Source organism: Chiloscyllium plagiosum, chromosome 15 (assembly GCF_004010195.1).
Source record: "Chiloscyllium plagiosum isolate BGI_BamShark_2017 chromosome 15, ASM401019v2, whole genome shotgun sequence".
In the NCBI taxonomy this organism is placed as follows: domain Eukaryota; kingdom Metazoa; phylum Chordata; class Chondrichthyes; order Orectolobiformes; family Hemiscylliidae; genus Chiloscyllium; species Chiloscyllium plagiosum.
The window spans coordinates 870,285-886,266 of record NC_057724.1 but is presented as its reverse complement, the minus strand read 5'-3'; the positions used below and the strand labels follow the sequence as shown (position 1 = coordinate 886,266).

Genomic DNA, 15,982 nt, shown 5'->3' with positions numbered 1-15,982 from the left:
ACTGATTAGGGAGAATATCACAGCTGAGGGATGACATCTTGAAGAGATCATCCACTGGGGCCATATGGGGAGAGCTCAGAAATAGGAAGGATGCATCACTTTTGATGGGGATGTACTTAAAATCAGTGGGAGATAGAGGAATACATACATCTCCAAACTATAAAAAAACATATGGAGTACTGTGGTAAAAACAATGACTGCAGATGCTACTTTCTCCCCACCCCCACCCTCCTCTAGCTTATCTCTTCACGCTTCAGGCTCTCTGCCTTTATTCCTGATGAAGGGCTTTTGCCCGAAACTAGTCCCAGGTGGGACTAGTTTAGTTTGGGATTATAGTCAGCATGGACTGGCTGGACCGAAGAGTCTGTTTTCGTGCGATAAGACTCTCTAAGTATGCGCATATTTGAAATACAATATACAAAAATGAGATAATACAAACAATGAGAAGCAAAAAGATAAATTTCTGCAAAAAAATCCAGGAGGCAGATTTAACATTTTGAGCCCAATAAGACTCTTCTTTAGGCAATAATAGACTTGTTGGACTACATAGCCTATTAGTTTAACAATATTTCATGCTGCTTACCATACAATTATCCAATTGGGGCTGTATTTCCTCAGGCTCAACACTCCTCATGTCCAATACATGCAGTTCTGTTCGAACGCTGTCCAACACATGTTTACAATCTAACATGCGCTGCTCAAAATTTGCTGGCTTCTGGAAAAGTTGGAATTTTGTTGACACTTCTCGAAGTTTCCTCTGTTAATTATACAAAATGTCAAACTAGTAAAGACTGTTGGGCTGCACGGTGTCTTTTGTTAGTTTACGAAAGAGTGCATATAGCAATCTAGGAATAGCACAGAAATATCAGAAAATGGAAGTATGCAAACTAACGGAGTGACTGATTTAAACTATATACAGAGCCTCAGGCACATGGTCAGCAGCCCATAGTGACCAAAAACTTTCTGTGCATTGCATACAAAAGCGTACACATTTACAAAGGTAAACATAAATGAGAATAAAGTGAAAACCCAAACTACCGTATAGAGTCCTCAGTGCAGCAAAGGCCTATAGAAAGAAATATAGGGAGATAGTGATACACACATGTAAGAAACAATTAAGGAAGTATTAGTAGCTGAAAATGTCAACATTTATACAAAGAAGCACTGAAAAACATACAACTGTATTTAAGCTTTGAAGAGTATCATAGAAGTTTCAGAATTAGAATAATTTTCAATTTGTATCAATTAAAACTCTAAGATACACGGCCTGGCCATCGTCACTCAATGTGCAGAAAGTTGAGAGAGTAAAATAATGCTGATTGGAGACAAAATAAACAACTGACTGAAATCCGTAACTTTTTTTTGTGAAAGATCAATATCACTGGGCAGTTTAGGAGTTCTTCCAAGAAAGCCCTCTAAGTTTATCACATTAGATGTCAAACCTCCCAAACAGCTTTCTGACATGAGAAGTAGAAAATCATTTTTATTTCCTCACATGCATTTCAGTTACAGTTTAAGCTGGCGGAACTCATTTTTCTTTATAGTTTGAGTACGGGAGAAAATCAGCCATACTCATACTTGGTCAAACTAATCCAAAACAGAAGAGCATGACAAGTATATATAAGCATAGTCCTACAAAATATCAGCATTCAAATTTTCCAATTTCATCCTCTCATACATTCCTCCCATACCTCTCATAATACTCTAACAATACCAACCCCTCCCTATTTATATAGGCCACCTCATTCCTTCTATCCCATTCCATCTTTCTAATCTCTTCCATCAATGCAATTTCATTCTTTCAATACAACTCTGTTCACACTACCCCACTGCACTATTCTACCCCTCCCAACAATCCCAATCCCTGCTCCTGAAAGCCCATTGCCCAATCTCCACTACATGCCTTTTATGTCAAATCTTCAGCAAACAGCACCACCTTTATCCCTCCAGTGCCTGGTGCACAACTTCTCAGTCCCGTGCCTTTCAGCCAGGATATCTTTGAGCTCTACTTACTGTCCAATGTTATTTTTCTTCATGAACCCCCCTATCCCTAACTAATTTTACCACCATTGCTGCTATCAGACATTGGCAGTCACATACAGTCTTGATCCAACCAGTCCATGCTGAACGTAATCATAAACTAAACTAGTCCAACCTGCCTGCTCCTGGCTGACATCCCCCCATACCTTCCATATTTATGTATCTATTTAAATGTCTTTTAAATGTTATAATTGTACCCACATCCAACAATTCCTCAGGAAGCTCATTTGAAACTTGAACCACTCTCTGTGTCAAAAATTTGCCTCAAAAGTCTTTTTTAAAATCTCTCTCCTCTCAACTTAAAAAGGTGTCCCCTTGTTTTGAAATGTCCCATCTTAGAGAAAAGACAACTACTATTAACTCTATCTATACCTCTTTTTTTATAAAGTTCTGTCAGGTCACCTCTCAACCTCCTATGCTCCAGTGAAGAAAGTCCTAACCTATCCGACCTTTGTATATAACTCAAATCTTCCAGACCCAGCAACGTCCTGGTAAATCTCTTCTAAACCATCTCCAGCGTAATATTATGTTTCCGAAAATGGAGCAACCACAACTGGACACAGTATTGCAGAAGAGGTCTCACCGATGTCCTGTACAACTACATACTCAAGTGCCTCACATGCAGGTTCCACCCACTAAAACAACCTACCGGTCAATCAAAAAAGTGTGCATAAACAAAACTATGTTTATCATACATTACATAAATCTAAGGATTACTAAAGCTAGTTCGGAATTGCAACAAAAATTGAATTTGTAACATGTATGACCTTGTCTCTATGACTTTAAATACAACATGGAAACAAACCCTTCAATCCAACTCATCTACACTGTCCAGTTATCCCACGTGACCCAGCCCCATTTACCAACATTTGGCCCATCTCTCTCAAAAGCGTTCCTATTCATACATGCATTCAGATGCCTTTTAAATGTTATAATTGAACCCGCCTCTACCACTTCATCTGCCAGCTTGTTCCACACACACACCACCCTCTGCGTGAAAATGTTACCCCTCAGGCCCTTTTTAAAATATTTCACTTCGCAGCTTAAATTTACAACCTCTAGTTTTGGACTCCCCCACCCTAAGGAAAAAAAGATCTTGGCTATTCACCCTTATGATTTTATAAGCCTCTATAAGGTCACCCGTTAGCCTCCAACATTCTGGGTGAAAAGCACCCCAGCTATTCAGCCTCTCCCTATAGCTCAAACCCTCCAGTTTCAACAATATCCTTGTAAATCATTTCTGCAGTCTTTTAAGTTTAACAACATACTTCCTATTATAGAATCATAAAATCCTTAGAGTGTGGAAACAGGCCCTTCGGCTCAACAGTGGTTAGTACTGCAGCCTCACTGTGCCAGAGACCCGGGTTCAATTTCTACCTCAGGCGACTGACTGTGTGGAGTTTGCACATTCTCCCCGTGTCTGGGTGAGTTTCCTCTGGGTGCTCCGGTTTCCTCCCACTGTCCAAAAATGTGCAGGTTAGGTGAATTGGCCATGCTAAATTGCCCGTAGTGTTAGGTGAAGGGGTAAATGTTGGGGAATGGGTCTGTGTGGGTTGCGCTTCGGCGGGTCGGTGTGGTCTGGACTATAAGTAATCTAATCTAACCTAAAGTCCACACCAACCCTCCGAAGAGTAACCCATTCTCCTACCCTATTATTCAACATTTACCCCTGCCTAATGCACCACACCTACACATCCCTGAACACTACGGGACAATTTAGCTTGGTAATCCACCCTAACTTATACATCTTTGACTTGTGGGAGAAAATCGGAGTTATTGATGGGCAATGAGAATTTAAGCAACATTTCTGAGAATTTCTTTCATATTAAACAGATATATAAACTCATAGTTTGTTTCAAGCATTCCAAAACGCAGCATTCAAAGTCTCTCAATCTTCAGTTAATCCATTCGTACCTGAAGCAAATCCAATTGAGGCCCACTACGAGGGTGAGGTTTGCTATCTAAGAAAGGCAGGCCCCTCGTATTTTTCATCTTCATTTCCTCTAAGCTGGCTTCATAGGCTGCAATATCTGTTTTAATTTTCTATTAACAATAGAAAAAAGAATAAGATCGTAAGTCACACTGTAACATCCTTGCAGAAAGACACCAGGATAAAGTATGGTTCCTCAAATCACAACCAGCCAATCAGCACATTTTTACGCTATGACACTAGCTGACTATTGAGGATACAGTTGGCAACCACAAATTTTCTTATTAACTTTAGGTTCACATTAAAGTTGAGATCCAAATCGCTGTTGATATGATGGAGATGGGACTTTCAGAGGCACTTGATAAACTGCCACACAACAGACTTGAGAGAAAAGTAGCAGCTCATGGAGCCAAAGGGACAGCAGCAACATGGATACAAAATCGTTGAGCGATAAGAAAGAAAGAGTAATTTCTGGCTGGAGGAAAGCTTATAGTGGAGTTACACACAGACAAGTATCGAGACCTTTACTTTTCCTGATATGTATTAATGACCTAGATCTTGGAGTACATGACAATATCAAAGTTTGCAGATAACTAAAAACTTAAAGCAGTGTAAATTGCTAGATGGACTGTATAGAACTCACAAGGTCATTTAAAGTCGCTAAAGTAGGTGAATAGGTGACAGATGAAATTCAATGCAGCAAAAGGTGATGCATTTTGAAAGCAAGAACATGGACAGAGAACATAACAAAGGGTACAATTCTAAAGAGGATGCAATGGCAGAAGCCCCTGGGTGTACATGTACACAGATTATTGAGGTGGCAGAACAGGTGGTGAGAGCAATTAATAAAATATACAGTATCCTGGGCTTTATTAATAGTGGCTTAGAATACAAAAATAAGGAGTTAACGTTGAATTTGAATTACACTTTTGTTAGACCGCAACAGAGTATTGTGTACAGTTATGGGCACCTTTCTACAAAAAGAATGTGAACACATTGAAGAAAATGCAAAATAAATTAACAGTCATAGTTCCAAAGATTAGAAAATTCAGTTATGAGGACCATGTTGAATTCAGAAATCTTCTCCTTAAAGAGAACAATATCAAGAGATATCTTTTAGAACTTTTGAACATTATGATGGGGCTGGATAGAGTAGATGGGGATAAACTGTCTTTGCTTGTAGAACAGGCATAAGAACAAGAGGAACCAATTTAAAGTGATTTACCTTAAGACCATACGTCACAGGCCATTTAGCCCATCATGCCTGCTCTACCATTCAACGAGATCATAACAGATCTGACAGTCCTCTAACTCTACTTTCCTACTTTTATCCTGAAACTCTCAATTTACTGATTAAAGATCAATTAAACTTGGCCTTGAATATATTGTTCTACAGCCATCCGTAATAAAGAATTCCACAAATTCACTATGCTCAGAGAAACTCCTCATCACTGTCTAAATGGGTGAATCCTTATACTGAGATTATGCCCTCTGTTCCTAGGCTTTTGCACAAGGGGAACCAACAACTGTACATCTACCCCGTCAAGCCCCTTAAAATGTTTCTATGTTTCAAGAAAGTTGCCACTCATTGTTTTAAACTCCAATAAGGAGAGGTCCAGCCTGCTCAACCTCTCCTCATAAGACAGACCCTCCAAATCTGGGATCAACTTAGTGAACCTTACCTGGACTGCCTCTAATGGCAGGGGTTCTGCAGACTGGACAGGCTGAATAGCCTCCTTCTGTGGCATATCACTTCTGTGATTCTACTGAGGGTGCAGGGACATTTTATTGATAAAACTGCGGTTCCACAAGAAAGTAGACATTGCAACAAAAGGATGAAACCGACTTCAGACAGATACAGAAATTGCTGGAGAATTTCAGCAGATCTGGCAGCACGTTTGGAGAGCAAACAGGTTAATGTTTCAAGTCCGGTTAACATCGCACTTCAGAATTGTATTAGGGTTCTGTTTTATTTCAGATCTTCAGCATCTTTGGTTTAGTTTACTAACTTCAGACAGCTTTGATTAAATTAGTATCAATTCACACTTCATGGTTGAAATATTCACAGAACTGTTACAGTGCAGAAGGAAGACTTCAGCCCATTAAATCTGTCAGCTCTGCACTTAGTACCATTCCCTACCTTCTACAGATAGACAACCCTTTATCCGAAATCTGAAAAGCTCCAAAGTCCGAAGGATTTTTTTGTGAAGTTTTTTCTCGTTAACAAGGTTGTTTGGTGAGCAAACAGTTAACCCAAGTCAGCATCCACTCGATGCGTGTCACTCAGGTGCAACGTGGAGAACGTGGCCCAACACTGGCAGGCTTCAATTCTGTCTCCAAGGCTTGTTTTACTCAGTGAGTTTGCTCCTCTGGTAAGATTTTTTAAAATTTCACCATCAAACCCTCACTTACTCTGAAAAATTCTGAATTCCGAAAACCAGCTGGTCCTGAGCATTTTGGATAAAGGTTTATGCACCTGTACCAATAACCCTGCATATGTTTCCTTTGAAAGGTTCTGACCTGAAATGTCAACTGCCCTTCTCCTCTGATGCAGTTGGACCTGATGTGTTAACCCAGATAAGTCTAATACCATTTTGAATGTTTCGAATGAACTTGCCTCCACCACACTTGCAGGAAATTGCATTCCTGATCATGAAACACTTTCTGCACAAAGAACACCTCCTTGTATCAGTTTTGCTTCTTTTACCAATGATTTTAAATCTGAGGCATCACATTTTTGATCTTTTCACAAGTGGAATAATTAACTGTAAGAGTTCAGGAACTACTATATGGGGGAACAGTCATGGTTAACTCTTAAATCTAGAGGCTACACAATAATTTGCCAAGAATTTATTAACTCAGTTTTCAAGAATACCCTTTTTGAAACATTTTAAAACGTTTTCCCCAACTTGCAGCCCCTCAACTCCTCCAGACCCTCTCACTCTGCCTTTGCAGCTCCTCTTCCTGTGTCCCCATTATAGCTCCTCTTGTTGCAGGCTCACATCTCTAGCCTTTCCAGTCCCCACCCTCCTACTGCTGCTCGACTTAAATCCTTGCCCTCACTGGCCTTGCTCCACATCCTCAACTGCTGGCCTCACTCTTTATCCATCCTGCAGTTCTCACCACCACTACTACCACCTCATCTTGCTCCAGCTCTCACCTACAGGCTAGCTCACTGGCCTCTCTCACCTTCCCAGAAGCCTCACTTCCTGCCTCTCCCTAGTACACAAATGCGCCAGTCCCAGCAACAGTCTGGTAAATCTTTTCTGAACCCTCTCCAACTTAATAATATCCTTCCTATAGCAGGGCTATCAGAACTGTGCACAATACTCCAAAAATGGCCTCACCAACATCCTGTACAACCTCAACCTGACGTCCCAACTTCTATATTCAATTGTCCCAGCAATGAAAGGTAAGCATGCTAAACGCCTTCTTAACCACCCTGTCCACCTGATGCACATCTTTCAAAGAACTGTGCACCTGAACTCTTAGGTATCTCAGTTTGACAACACCACACAGGGCCCTGCCATTAACTAAAGGGGAACAGACAGCCACTGCTGCAACTGCAGTCATGATTCCAGGATGGTGTAATGCCTCCATGGTGCCAGGGTCAAGAACATTCTAAGGATGGGCAAGGTGATCAGCCAGGGGTTGATTCTGTAACTGCACCAATTGCACTTGCAGAAAGAGGAATGCAATCCTGCAGATAAGGTTTATGGAGCTAGGAGTGAAATTGAAAACCAAAGCCTCAAAGATATTAATGTCTGTTTATTCCCAGTACCATAAATTACTGAGCACTGAAATAGGCACTTTGAACTAATGAATATGTATTGTTATAGGATAGCCCAAAATGGCCATGGCACATGGGATGGTGTCAAGTCCTTTCATTAATTATATAGATTAAATGAAACATTTCTGTAACCTGAGCTTCTTGTGGCATTTGTAAGGCATCTATGCGATCTGTTAAATACAAGGTTAACTGCTTGTCCAACAATCCAAGTGACTCCTGCAGGTCATGTATTCGCTGTTCATTTTCTTGAGACATTTGTAAGTGCTGCTCCAATGAGATTTGCTTGTTCACAGCCTATAAAACAAACAAGGTGTTATGATCCCAGATGATGATAATACTGGAAGTCAGATCCCAGAATGAAACGTGGCTTAAAGAAGTTGCTTTTTTTTCAGTTAACCATGTGGTGATTAGTTATGGGGACATATTCACACAAGGCTGCAAACTTTCTTCAACAGAAACAAATTTATCACACAAAAGAAATGAGCAAAAATCAAAGCTATCAGAGTATATGATAGTTAGAATGATGTCAAAACACATAGCATATCAAAGTTTCAATCTGTTTCCTGACACGATCCATGACAAAAACTCTAGTATTGAGAAATAACACCCCCCTCAACCCCCTCTTTAGGGATCTCTTTAACAGACGACTGACAGCTTCTTTGCCATGGATTGAGGAAACAGTTTGATGAGTCTTTTCCAAATCTACCAAAGTGAACTCTTCACAAATGAGAACATAAACTTCATCATTTCTAATAACCTGAAGGTTTCTAACCAACTTCTACTGATTTGGAACTTTGACAGTTTAAACACTTCAGCTGAGGTAAATGAGTCCCTGAAGTACTCAGAGGGGAAAACAATCTAAACTGGCTTCTGAACTCAACACAGGTCTCTTCAGATCTGTTTTTTTTATATTACAAACTTGCTCATCTAGATTCTTCTGAAATGAAAACAAAGTTATTACAGAGACATTATAGCTTTATTTTAACTGTCATACACCAAAAGCATTAATACCTCTCCATTAGCTGGGCAAAAGATTAGAGTCAAGAGTGTGATGCTGGAAAAGCACAGCAGGTCAGGCAGCATCGAAGGCGCAGGATGAAGGGTTTTTTCCTGCTCCTTGGATGTTGCCTGACCTGCTGCGCTTTTCCAGCAACACACTCTTGACTCTGATCTCTCCATTCGCACCAGAGGGGCTTGCAGTCACCTGCTCCATGACACTTAGTGGGTTAGCTCACTATGCTAAATAAAATCTTTGATCATGTTTCTTTTAAAAGAAAACTCTAAAAAGAAGCCAACACCAATCTCAATCTATCCAGAATACAGATTCCAAAAAATAATACTGATAGAAATTATAGACCTTTCATTATAGAGGACAAAGACACTTAGTTAAAATTCACTACAAAGAAGCCTGATTCAAGGCAGAGTTGTGGGAATCTCTCAGGATATTGCTTACAACCGTGGGATACAGAAAACAAGATTTTCAGGCTGGAATCTATGATGATCCTACATCACATGTTACACTGTATCCTGTACTCTGTTCTGTCACACTGATGCAATTGTATAGTATGATCTCTCTGGAAAGCACATAGGACAACACTTTTCACTGTACCTCAGTACATGTGACAGTAATAAATCAAATTTTAAAAATGACAAATCAGAATAAAGAATCACTGGGCAGTAGTGTTAATTTCGATACAGGTTGAACAGATCAAGTTTGAATTTCAGAGGATTGAAAAACAGTTTTTGAAAAACTTTAATATAATCTTAAAAATACAAATAAAGAGATAAAATCTGCAGGTTTAACAATTGAGAGGACCAGATGTATTTGAAGTGCAGTATGGTTAGCATGGGTCAACGTCAAAATCCAACTGACTCAAGCAGTCAAATGGTTAAACAGAACCAGTGTTACAAGAATAACAGGTAACAAGCACAGGTACAATTACAGTAATATTCCACAAAAACACGTCTCCAACTAGATACATTTTGAATAAATTTTGTCTACATTCAACATAATTTCCATAACCAAATGCAGAAATTCTCTTTTCTCTTCAATTCATAATTTAAAATTTTAAGTAGGTTTAGACGGTTAAAAGGATATGTTCCAACATATCAAAAGGAAAATTTCAGCACACAAGTGAGATGGCAGAATACAAAATCCAATTAATATGGAAATACATTTTGCCTCCAATTTAGAACACTCAAATACTGATTTGATGCTTGATTTATTATTCAGTTCAGCAGCCTCATAATCTACCAGTCATATCCCACGGTCTTTCATTGGGTACCCAACAAACTTGCAATCCCATTATTTTCTTGGCAGTCTGTTAACTTACAACAAAAAAAGCAAAAAAATAAAGAATAAAATACTTAAGAATAAAATCTTAATGAATAGACAAGCAGCAACATCAAGGTATTTAAGATAGCAGATTTGGACAAACGTACTGCGGAGGACCTCCTACCTGATGACTGAGCTCTTCATACCGAGCATTGAATACCTCCAGTTTTTCACTTATAAGTTCATCCAATATTCCACCATCAATCAGCGTCTGACCTAGTTCACGGATTTGTGTTCGATTATCTGCTGGATGACGGAGTACAGACTCGAGGGACTAAGGGATGGAGAATAAAGTACACAACAAAATAGCTGAAATGATTCTCCCAGCTAAAACATGTCAGAGGTCAATGAAATAAATGCAGTGAATAGCATCAGTCATGGGAATCTTATTAGCTGGAGACAATTTAACAAATACATCATTACTAAATAGAACTTGAACTTTATGAATTAAAATATCAGTCCTATCTAACAACTGCAGTATTTTTAACTAAGTCATCACCAAAGTAAACAATGCCACTGCAAAATCTCTGTGCAATACTTGGGCATATTCAGAGAAGAACATGCCACTGTCTTAATGGAAAGAGCACATTGTTCTATAAAGGTCATCAGATACAACAGTCTCCAAGTGCAGAACACTATGTTCTTTCAAGAACATGTTCATAACAACATAATGTTCTCACTTTTTTTATTGACTACAATAATCATTGTCGATAAATGTGGAAAAGGAAACATGTTTCTATTTCAAAGTAAGATTTTTGTTCGAGATTTGAAGCATTTCCAGACAATAACTTACTTAAATATCATTTATTATATGCATGTTTATGTATGTTGGTTAGCAAAGTTCAGTGCTTCATTTACAAGCCCCTCATTGATGCAGCAACTAGGCTTCTATGCAGTCTGAGCTCTGAACACAGCTTCAAACAATGCTTAGATACACCTGCAGAAACAGGATGAAGCAGGTTGATAGTATGGAGGTTGTGGGTAGTTAGGCACTATGGGTGGAACTGAGAAATAAGAAGGGTGTAGTTACATTGTTGGGGCTGTATTACAGGCCTCCCAACAGTGAGCGTGAAGTAGAAGAACAAATAGCTAAACAGATTATGGAAAGATGTAGAGGCAATAGGGTAATGGTGATGGGAGATTTTAATTTTCCCAACACTGACTGGGATACACTTAGCGTCTCAGAGGTCTGGACAGGGTAGAATTTGTAAGAAGCGCCCAGGAGAGTTTTCTAGCGCAGTATGTCAATAGTCCGACAAGGGAAAGAGCCATATTGGACATGGCACTGGGGAATGAGCCAGTTGCGGTGGAGGATTTCTTTGGGAACAGTGACCACAATTCTGTAAGTTTTAGAACACTCGCAGATAAAGATGAGAGTAGTCCTAAGGGAAGAGTACTAAACTGGGCCAAGGCCAATTATATCAAAATTAGGCAGGAACTCGGAAATGTGGATTGGACACAGCGATTTGAAGGGAAGTCTGCATTTGATATGTGGGAGGCTTTCAAAAATAGGTTAAAGATAGTGCAGGATAGGCATGTCCCATTGAAAGCAAAAGACAGGAAGGGCAAGATTCGTGAACCGTGGATGACAGGAGAAATTGTACGACAAGTCAAGAGGAAAAGGGAAGCGTACATAAGGTCTCGGCAACTAAGAACAGAACAGGCCCTGGAGGAATATCTGAAGAGTAGGACAAGTCTTAAACGAGGAATCAAGTGGGCTAAAAAGGGTCATGAAATAGCTTTAGTGAGCAGAATTAAGGAGAATCCCAAAGCATTTAACTCTTATATAAGAAGCGAGTGGGTAACTAGAGAAAGGATTGGTCCACTAAAGGATAATGAAGGAAGGCTGTGTGTCGAACCTAAGTAAATGGGTGAGATTAGAACATAGAACAGTACAGCACAGAACAGGACCTTCAGCCCACGATGTTGTGCCCACCACTGACCCTCATGTGAGGTAAACCTAATGTACGAACTCTTAAATTTCTGTGACCATATGCATGTCCAACAGTCTCTTAAAAATCGCCAATGACCTCGCTTCCACAACTGCTGCTGGCAACGCATTCCATGCTCTCACAACTCTCTGCGTAAAGAACACGCCTCTGACATCCCCTCTTTACTTTCCGCCAAACAGCTTAAAACTATGACCCCTCGTGTTAACAATTTCTGCCCTGGGAAAAAGTTTCTAGCTATCAACTCTCATTATCTTGTACACCTCAATTAGGTCCCCTCTCTTCCTTCTTTTTTACAATGAAAAACGTCCGAGCTCAGTCAACCTCTCTTCGTAAGATAAGCCCTCCATTCCAGGCAGCATCCTGGTAAACCTCCTCTGAACGCTCTCCAAAGCATCCACATCTTTCCTATAATAGGGCGACCAAAACTGGACACAGTATTCCAAGTGCGGTCTAACCAAAGTTTTATAGAGCTGCAACAAGATCTCACGGCTCTTAAACTCAATTCCCCTGTTGATGAAAGCCAAAACACCATATGCTTTCTTAACAACCCTGTCCACCTGGGTGGCAATTTTAAGGGATCTATGTACCTGCACACCAAGATCCCGCTGTTCCTCCACACTGCCAAGGATCCTGTCTTTAATCCTGTACTCAACTTTCAAGTTCGACCTTCCAAAATGCATCACCTCATAGTTATCCAGGTTGAACTCCATCTGCTACCTCTCAGCCCATCTCTTCATCCTGTCAATGTCACGGTGCAGCCTACAACAGTCCTCTATACTGTCAACGACACCTCCAATCTTTGTGTTGTCTGCAAACTTGCTAACCCAGCCTTCAATCTCCTCATCCAAGTCATTAATAAAAATTACAAAGAGTACAGGTCCAAGAACAGAGCCCTGTGGAACATCACTCACCACTGACTTCCAGGCAGAATATTTTCCTTCCACTACCACTCGCTGTCTTCTGTCGACCAGCCAATTCTGTATCCAGACAGCTAAATTTCCCTGTATCCCATTCCTCCTCACCTTCTGAACGAGCCTACCATGGGGAACCTTATCAAATGCCTTACTGAAGTCCACATATACAACATCCACCGCTCGACCCTGATCAACTTGTCTAGTAACATCCTCAAATAACTCAATAAGATTTGTGAGGCATGACCTGCCCCTCACAAAGCCATGCTGACTGTCTTAATCAAGCCATGCTCTTACAGATGGTCATAAATCCTATCCCTCAGAATCCTTTCTAACACCTTGCAGACGACAGACGTGAGACTGACTGGTCTGTAATTGCCAGGGATTTCCCTATTTCTTTTCTTGAAGAGAGGTATTCCATTTGCCTCCCTCCAGTCCTCCAGTATGACTCCGGTGGAGAGCGAGGATGCAAAGATCTTCGCAAGCGGCGAAGCAATCACATTTCTCCCTTCCCAAAGCAGCCGAGGACAAATCTGGCCTGGCCCTGGCGACTTGTCAATCTTAATGTTTGTCAAAATTTTCAACACATCAGCTTCCTCAATCTCTACCTGTTCCAGCATGCTTACCTGCTCCTCAATGGTTTCATTAACTACAAGGTCCTTTTCTTTAGTAAAGACAAAAGCAAAAAACTCATTTAAGGCTTCCCCTACCTCCTCAGACTCGATACACAAGTTCCCTATGCTAGCCCTGATCAGCCCTACTCTTTCTTTGATCATTCTCTTATTTCTCACATACGTGTGAAATGCCTTTGGATTCTCCCTAATTCTTCCTGCCAAGCCCTTTTCGTGCCCCCTCCTGTCTCTCCTCAGACCATTTTTGAGCTCCTTCCTCGCCTGCCTGTAATCCTCAAGAGCTGAGCAAGACCCTTGCTTCCTCCACCTTACATAAGCTGCCTTCTTTCTTTTGACAAGAAGCTCCTCCGCTCTTGTCATCCAAGGTTTCTTTATCTTACCCCTTCTTGCCTGTCTCAGAGGAACACATTTGTGCATCACTCGCAACAACTATTCCTTAAACAGTCTCCACATGTCTATAGTGCCCTTTCCATGGAACAATTGCACCCAGTCCATGCTTCCCAACGCATCTCTGATAGTATCATTGTTTCCTTTTCCCCAATTAAATATTCTCCCATTGTGCCTGCTTCTCTCCTTCTCCATAGCTACATAGAATGTGAGGCAGTTGTGGCACTATCCCCAAAATGCTCTCCCACCGCAAGATCTGATACCTGCCCCGGCTCATTGCCGAGCATCATATCCAAAATGGCCTCTCCCCGCGTCAGCCTGCCAATGTACTGAGTTAGGAAACCCTCCTGAACACACCTTACAAAAACAGCTCCTTCCAAACCATCTGCTCGAAGGAGTTTCCAATCAATATTGGGAAAGTTAAAGTCACCCATTACAACTACCCTACTACATTCACACTTTTCCAAAATCTGTCGACCTATGCTTTCTTCAATCTCCCTGCTGCTATTGGGGGGTCTGTAAATGAGGTGACTGCTCCCTTACTGTTCCTAATTTCCACCCATACTGACTCAGTAGGCAGACTCTCCTCGACAATGGTAACTTCTGTAGCTGTGATACCCTCTCTGATTAGCAGTGCTATACCCTCCTCATCTTCTTCCCCTTCCCTACTCTTTTTAAATGTTCTAAACCCTGGAACATCCCTGGAACCCAGCAACTAATCCTGCCCCTGAGAAACCCACGTCTCTGTCATGGCCACAACATCATAGCACCAGGTAGTGATCCATGCTCTAAGCTCATCACTTTTATTCCTGATACTCCTTACATTAAAGCAAATACACTTTAACCGATCCCTTGGTTCTTTCCCAGTAAATTCCTTCCCACTGGCTGCGCTACCTCTTGCTATTGCCTCATCTCCATCAACTCTCACCTCCGGTATATGGCTCAGGTTCCCACCCCCCTGCCATACTAGTTTAAGCCCTCCTGAACAACTCGAGCAAACCTTCCACCCAGGACATCTGGTCCCTTTCCAGTTCAGGTGCAACCCGTCCTTCATGTACAGGTCCCACCTTCCCCAGAAGGCATCCCAATTATCTACATATCTGAAGCCCTCCCTCCTACACCAGCTGTGCAGCCACGTGTTAAGCTGCGCCCGCTCCCTGTTCCTCACCTCGCTATCTCGTGGCACCGGTAGTAAACCCGAGAACTCTGCTCTGTTCGTCCTGCTCTGCAGCTGCCACCCTAACTCCCTGAAATCACTTTTTATATCCTCAATCCTTTTCCTGGCTATATCATTTGTGCCAATATGTTACACGATTTCTGGCTGTTCGCCCTCCCCTTTCAGAATCTTATACACCTGATCGGAGACGTCCCAGACCCTGGCACCAGGGAGGCAACAAACCTTCCAGGAATTCCGATCCTGACCACAAAATCTCTTGTCAATTTTTTTAACAATCGAATCTCCTACCACTAGCGCTTTTCTGTTCTGCCCCCTTCCCTTCTGGGCCACAGTGTCAGGCTCAGTGCCAGAGAACTGAATGATCATTTTGCATCAGTGTTCACTGAGGAGAGGAACATGAATCTTGAGATTAGAGACAGAAGTTTGATGAGTCTGGATCACGTTGGCGTAAGTAGGGAAGATGTGTTGGGCAGGCTAGAGGTTATTAAGGTGGACAAATCCCCAGGACCGGATGGGATCTATCCCAGGTTGCTGAGGGAGGTGAGAGAGGAAATAGCTGAGTCCCTGACAGATATCTTTGTGGTATCCTTAAATACAGATGAGGTGCCGGAGGACTGGAAGGTTGCTTATGTTGTCCCCCTATACAAGAAGGGTAGTACATAAAAAACATAGAATACATAGATAAAATACAGCGCAGTACAGGCCCTTTGGCCCTCGATGTTGCGCCGATCCAAGCCCACCTAACCTACACTAGCCCACTATCCTCCATATGCCTATCCAATGCCCGTTTAAATGCCCATAAAGAGGGAGAGTCCACCACTGCTACTG

General features: G+C 41.4%; 1 protein-coding gene across 7 annotated transcripts in view; it reads right to left on the bottom strand.

Annotated features, from left to right (window-relative positions):
• Nucleotides 1-15,982, bottom strand: part of LOC122557037 (utrophin-like) — a 688,507-nt gene that overhangs the window by 427,038 nt on the left and 245,487 nt on the right. For 6 of the 7 annotated variants that reach the window (XM_043704260.1, XM_043704256.1, XM_043704261.1 and 3 more), the window contains exons 28-31: nt 10,220-10,369; nt 7,893-8,054; nt 3,955-4,083; nt 584-757 (exon numbers count right to left, since the gene is read on the bottom strand). In XM_043704260.1, the coding sequence (XP_043560195.1) occupies nt 584-757; nt 3,955-4,083; nt 7,893-8,054; nt 10,220-10,369 (615 nt within the window). The remainder of the gene's footprint in view (nt 1-583; nt 758-3,954; nt 4,084-7,892; nt 8,055-10,219; nt 10,370-15,982) is intronic. The other variant, XM_043704262.1, reaches the window with a different exon arrangement.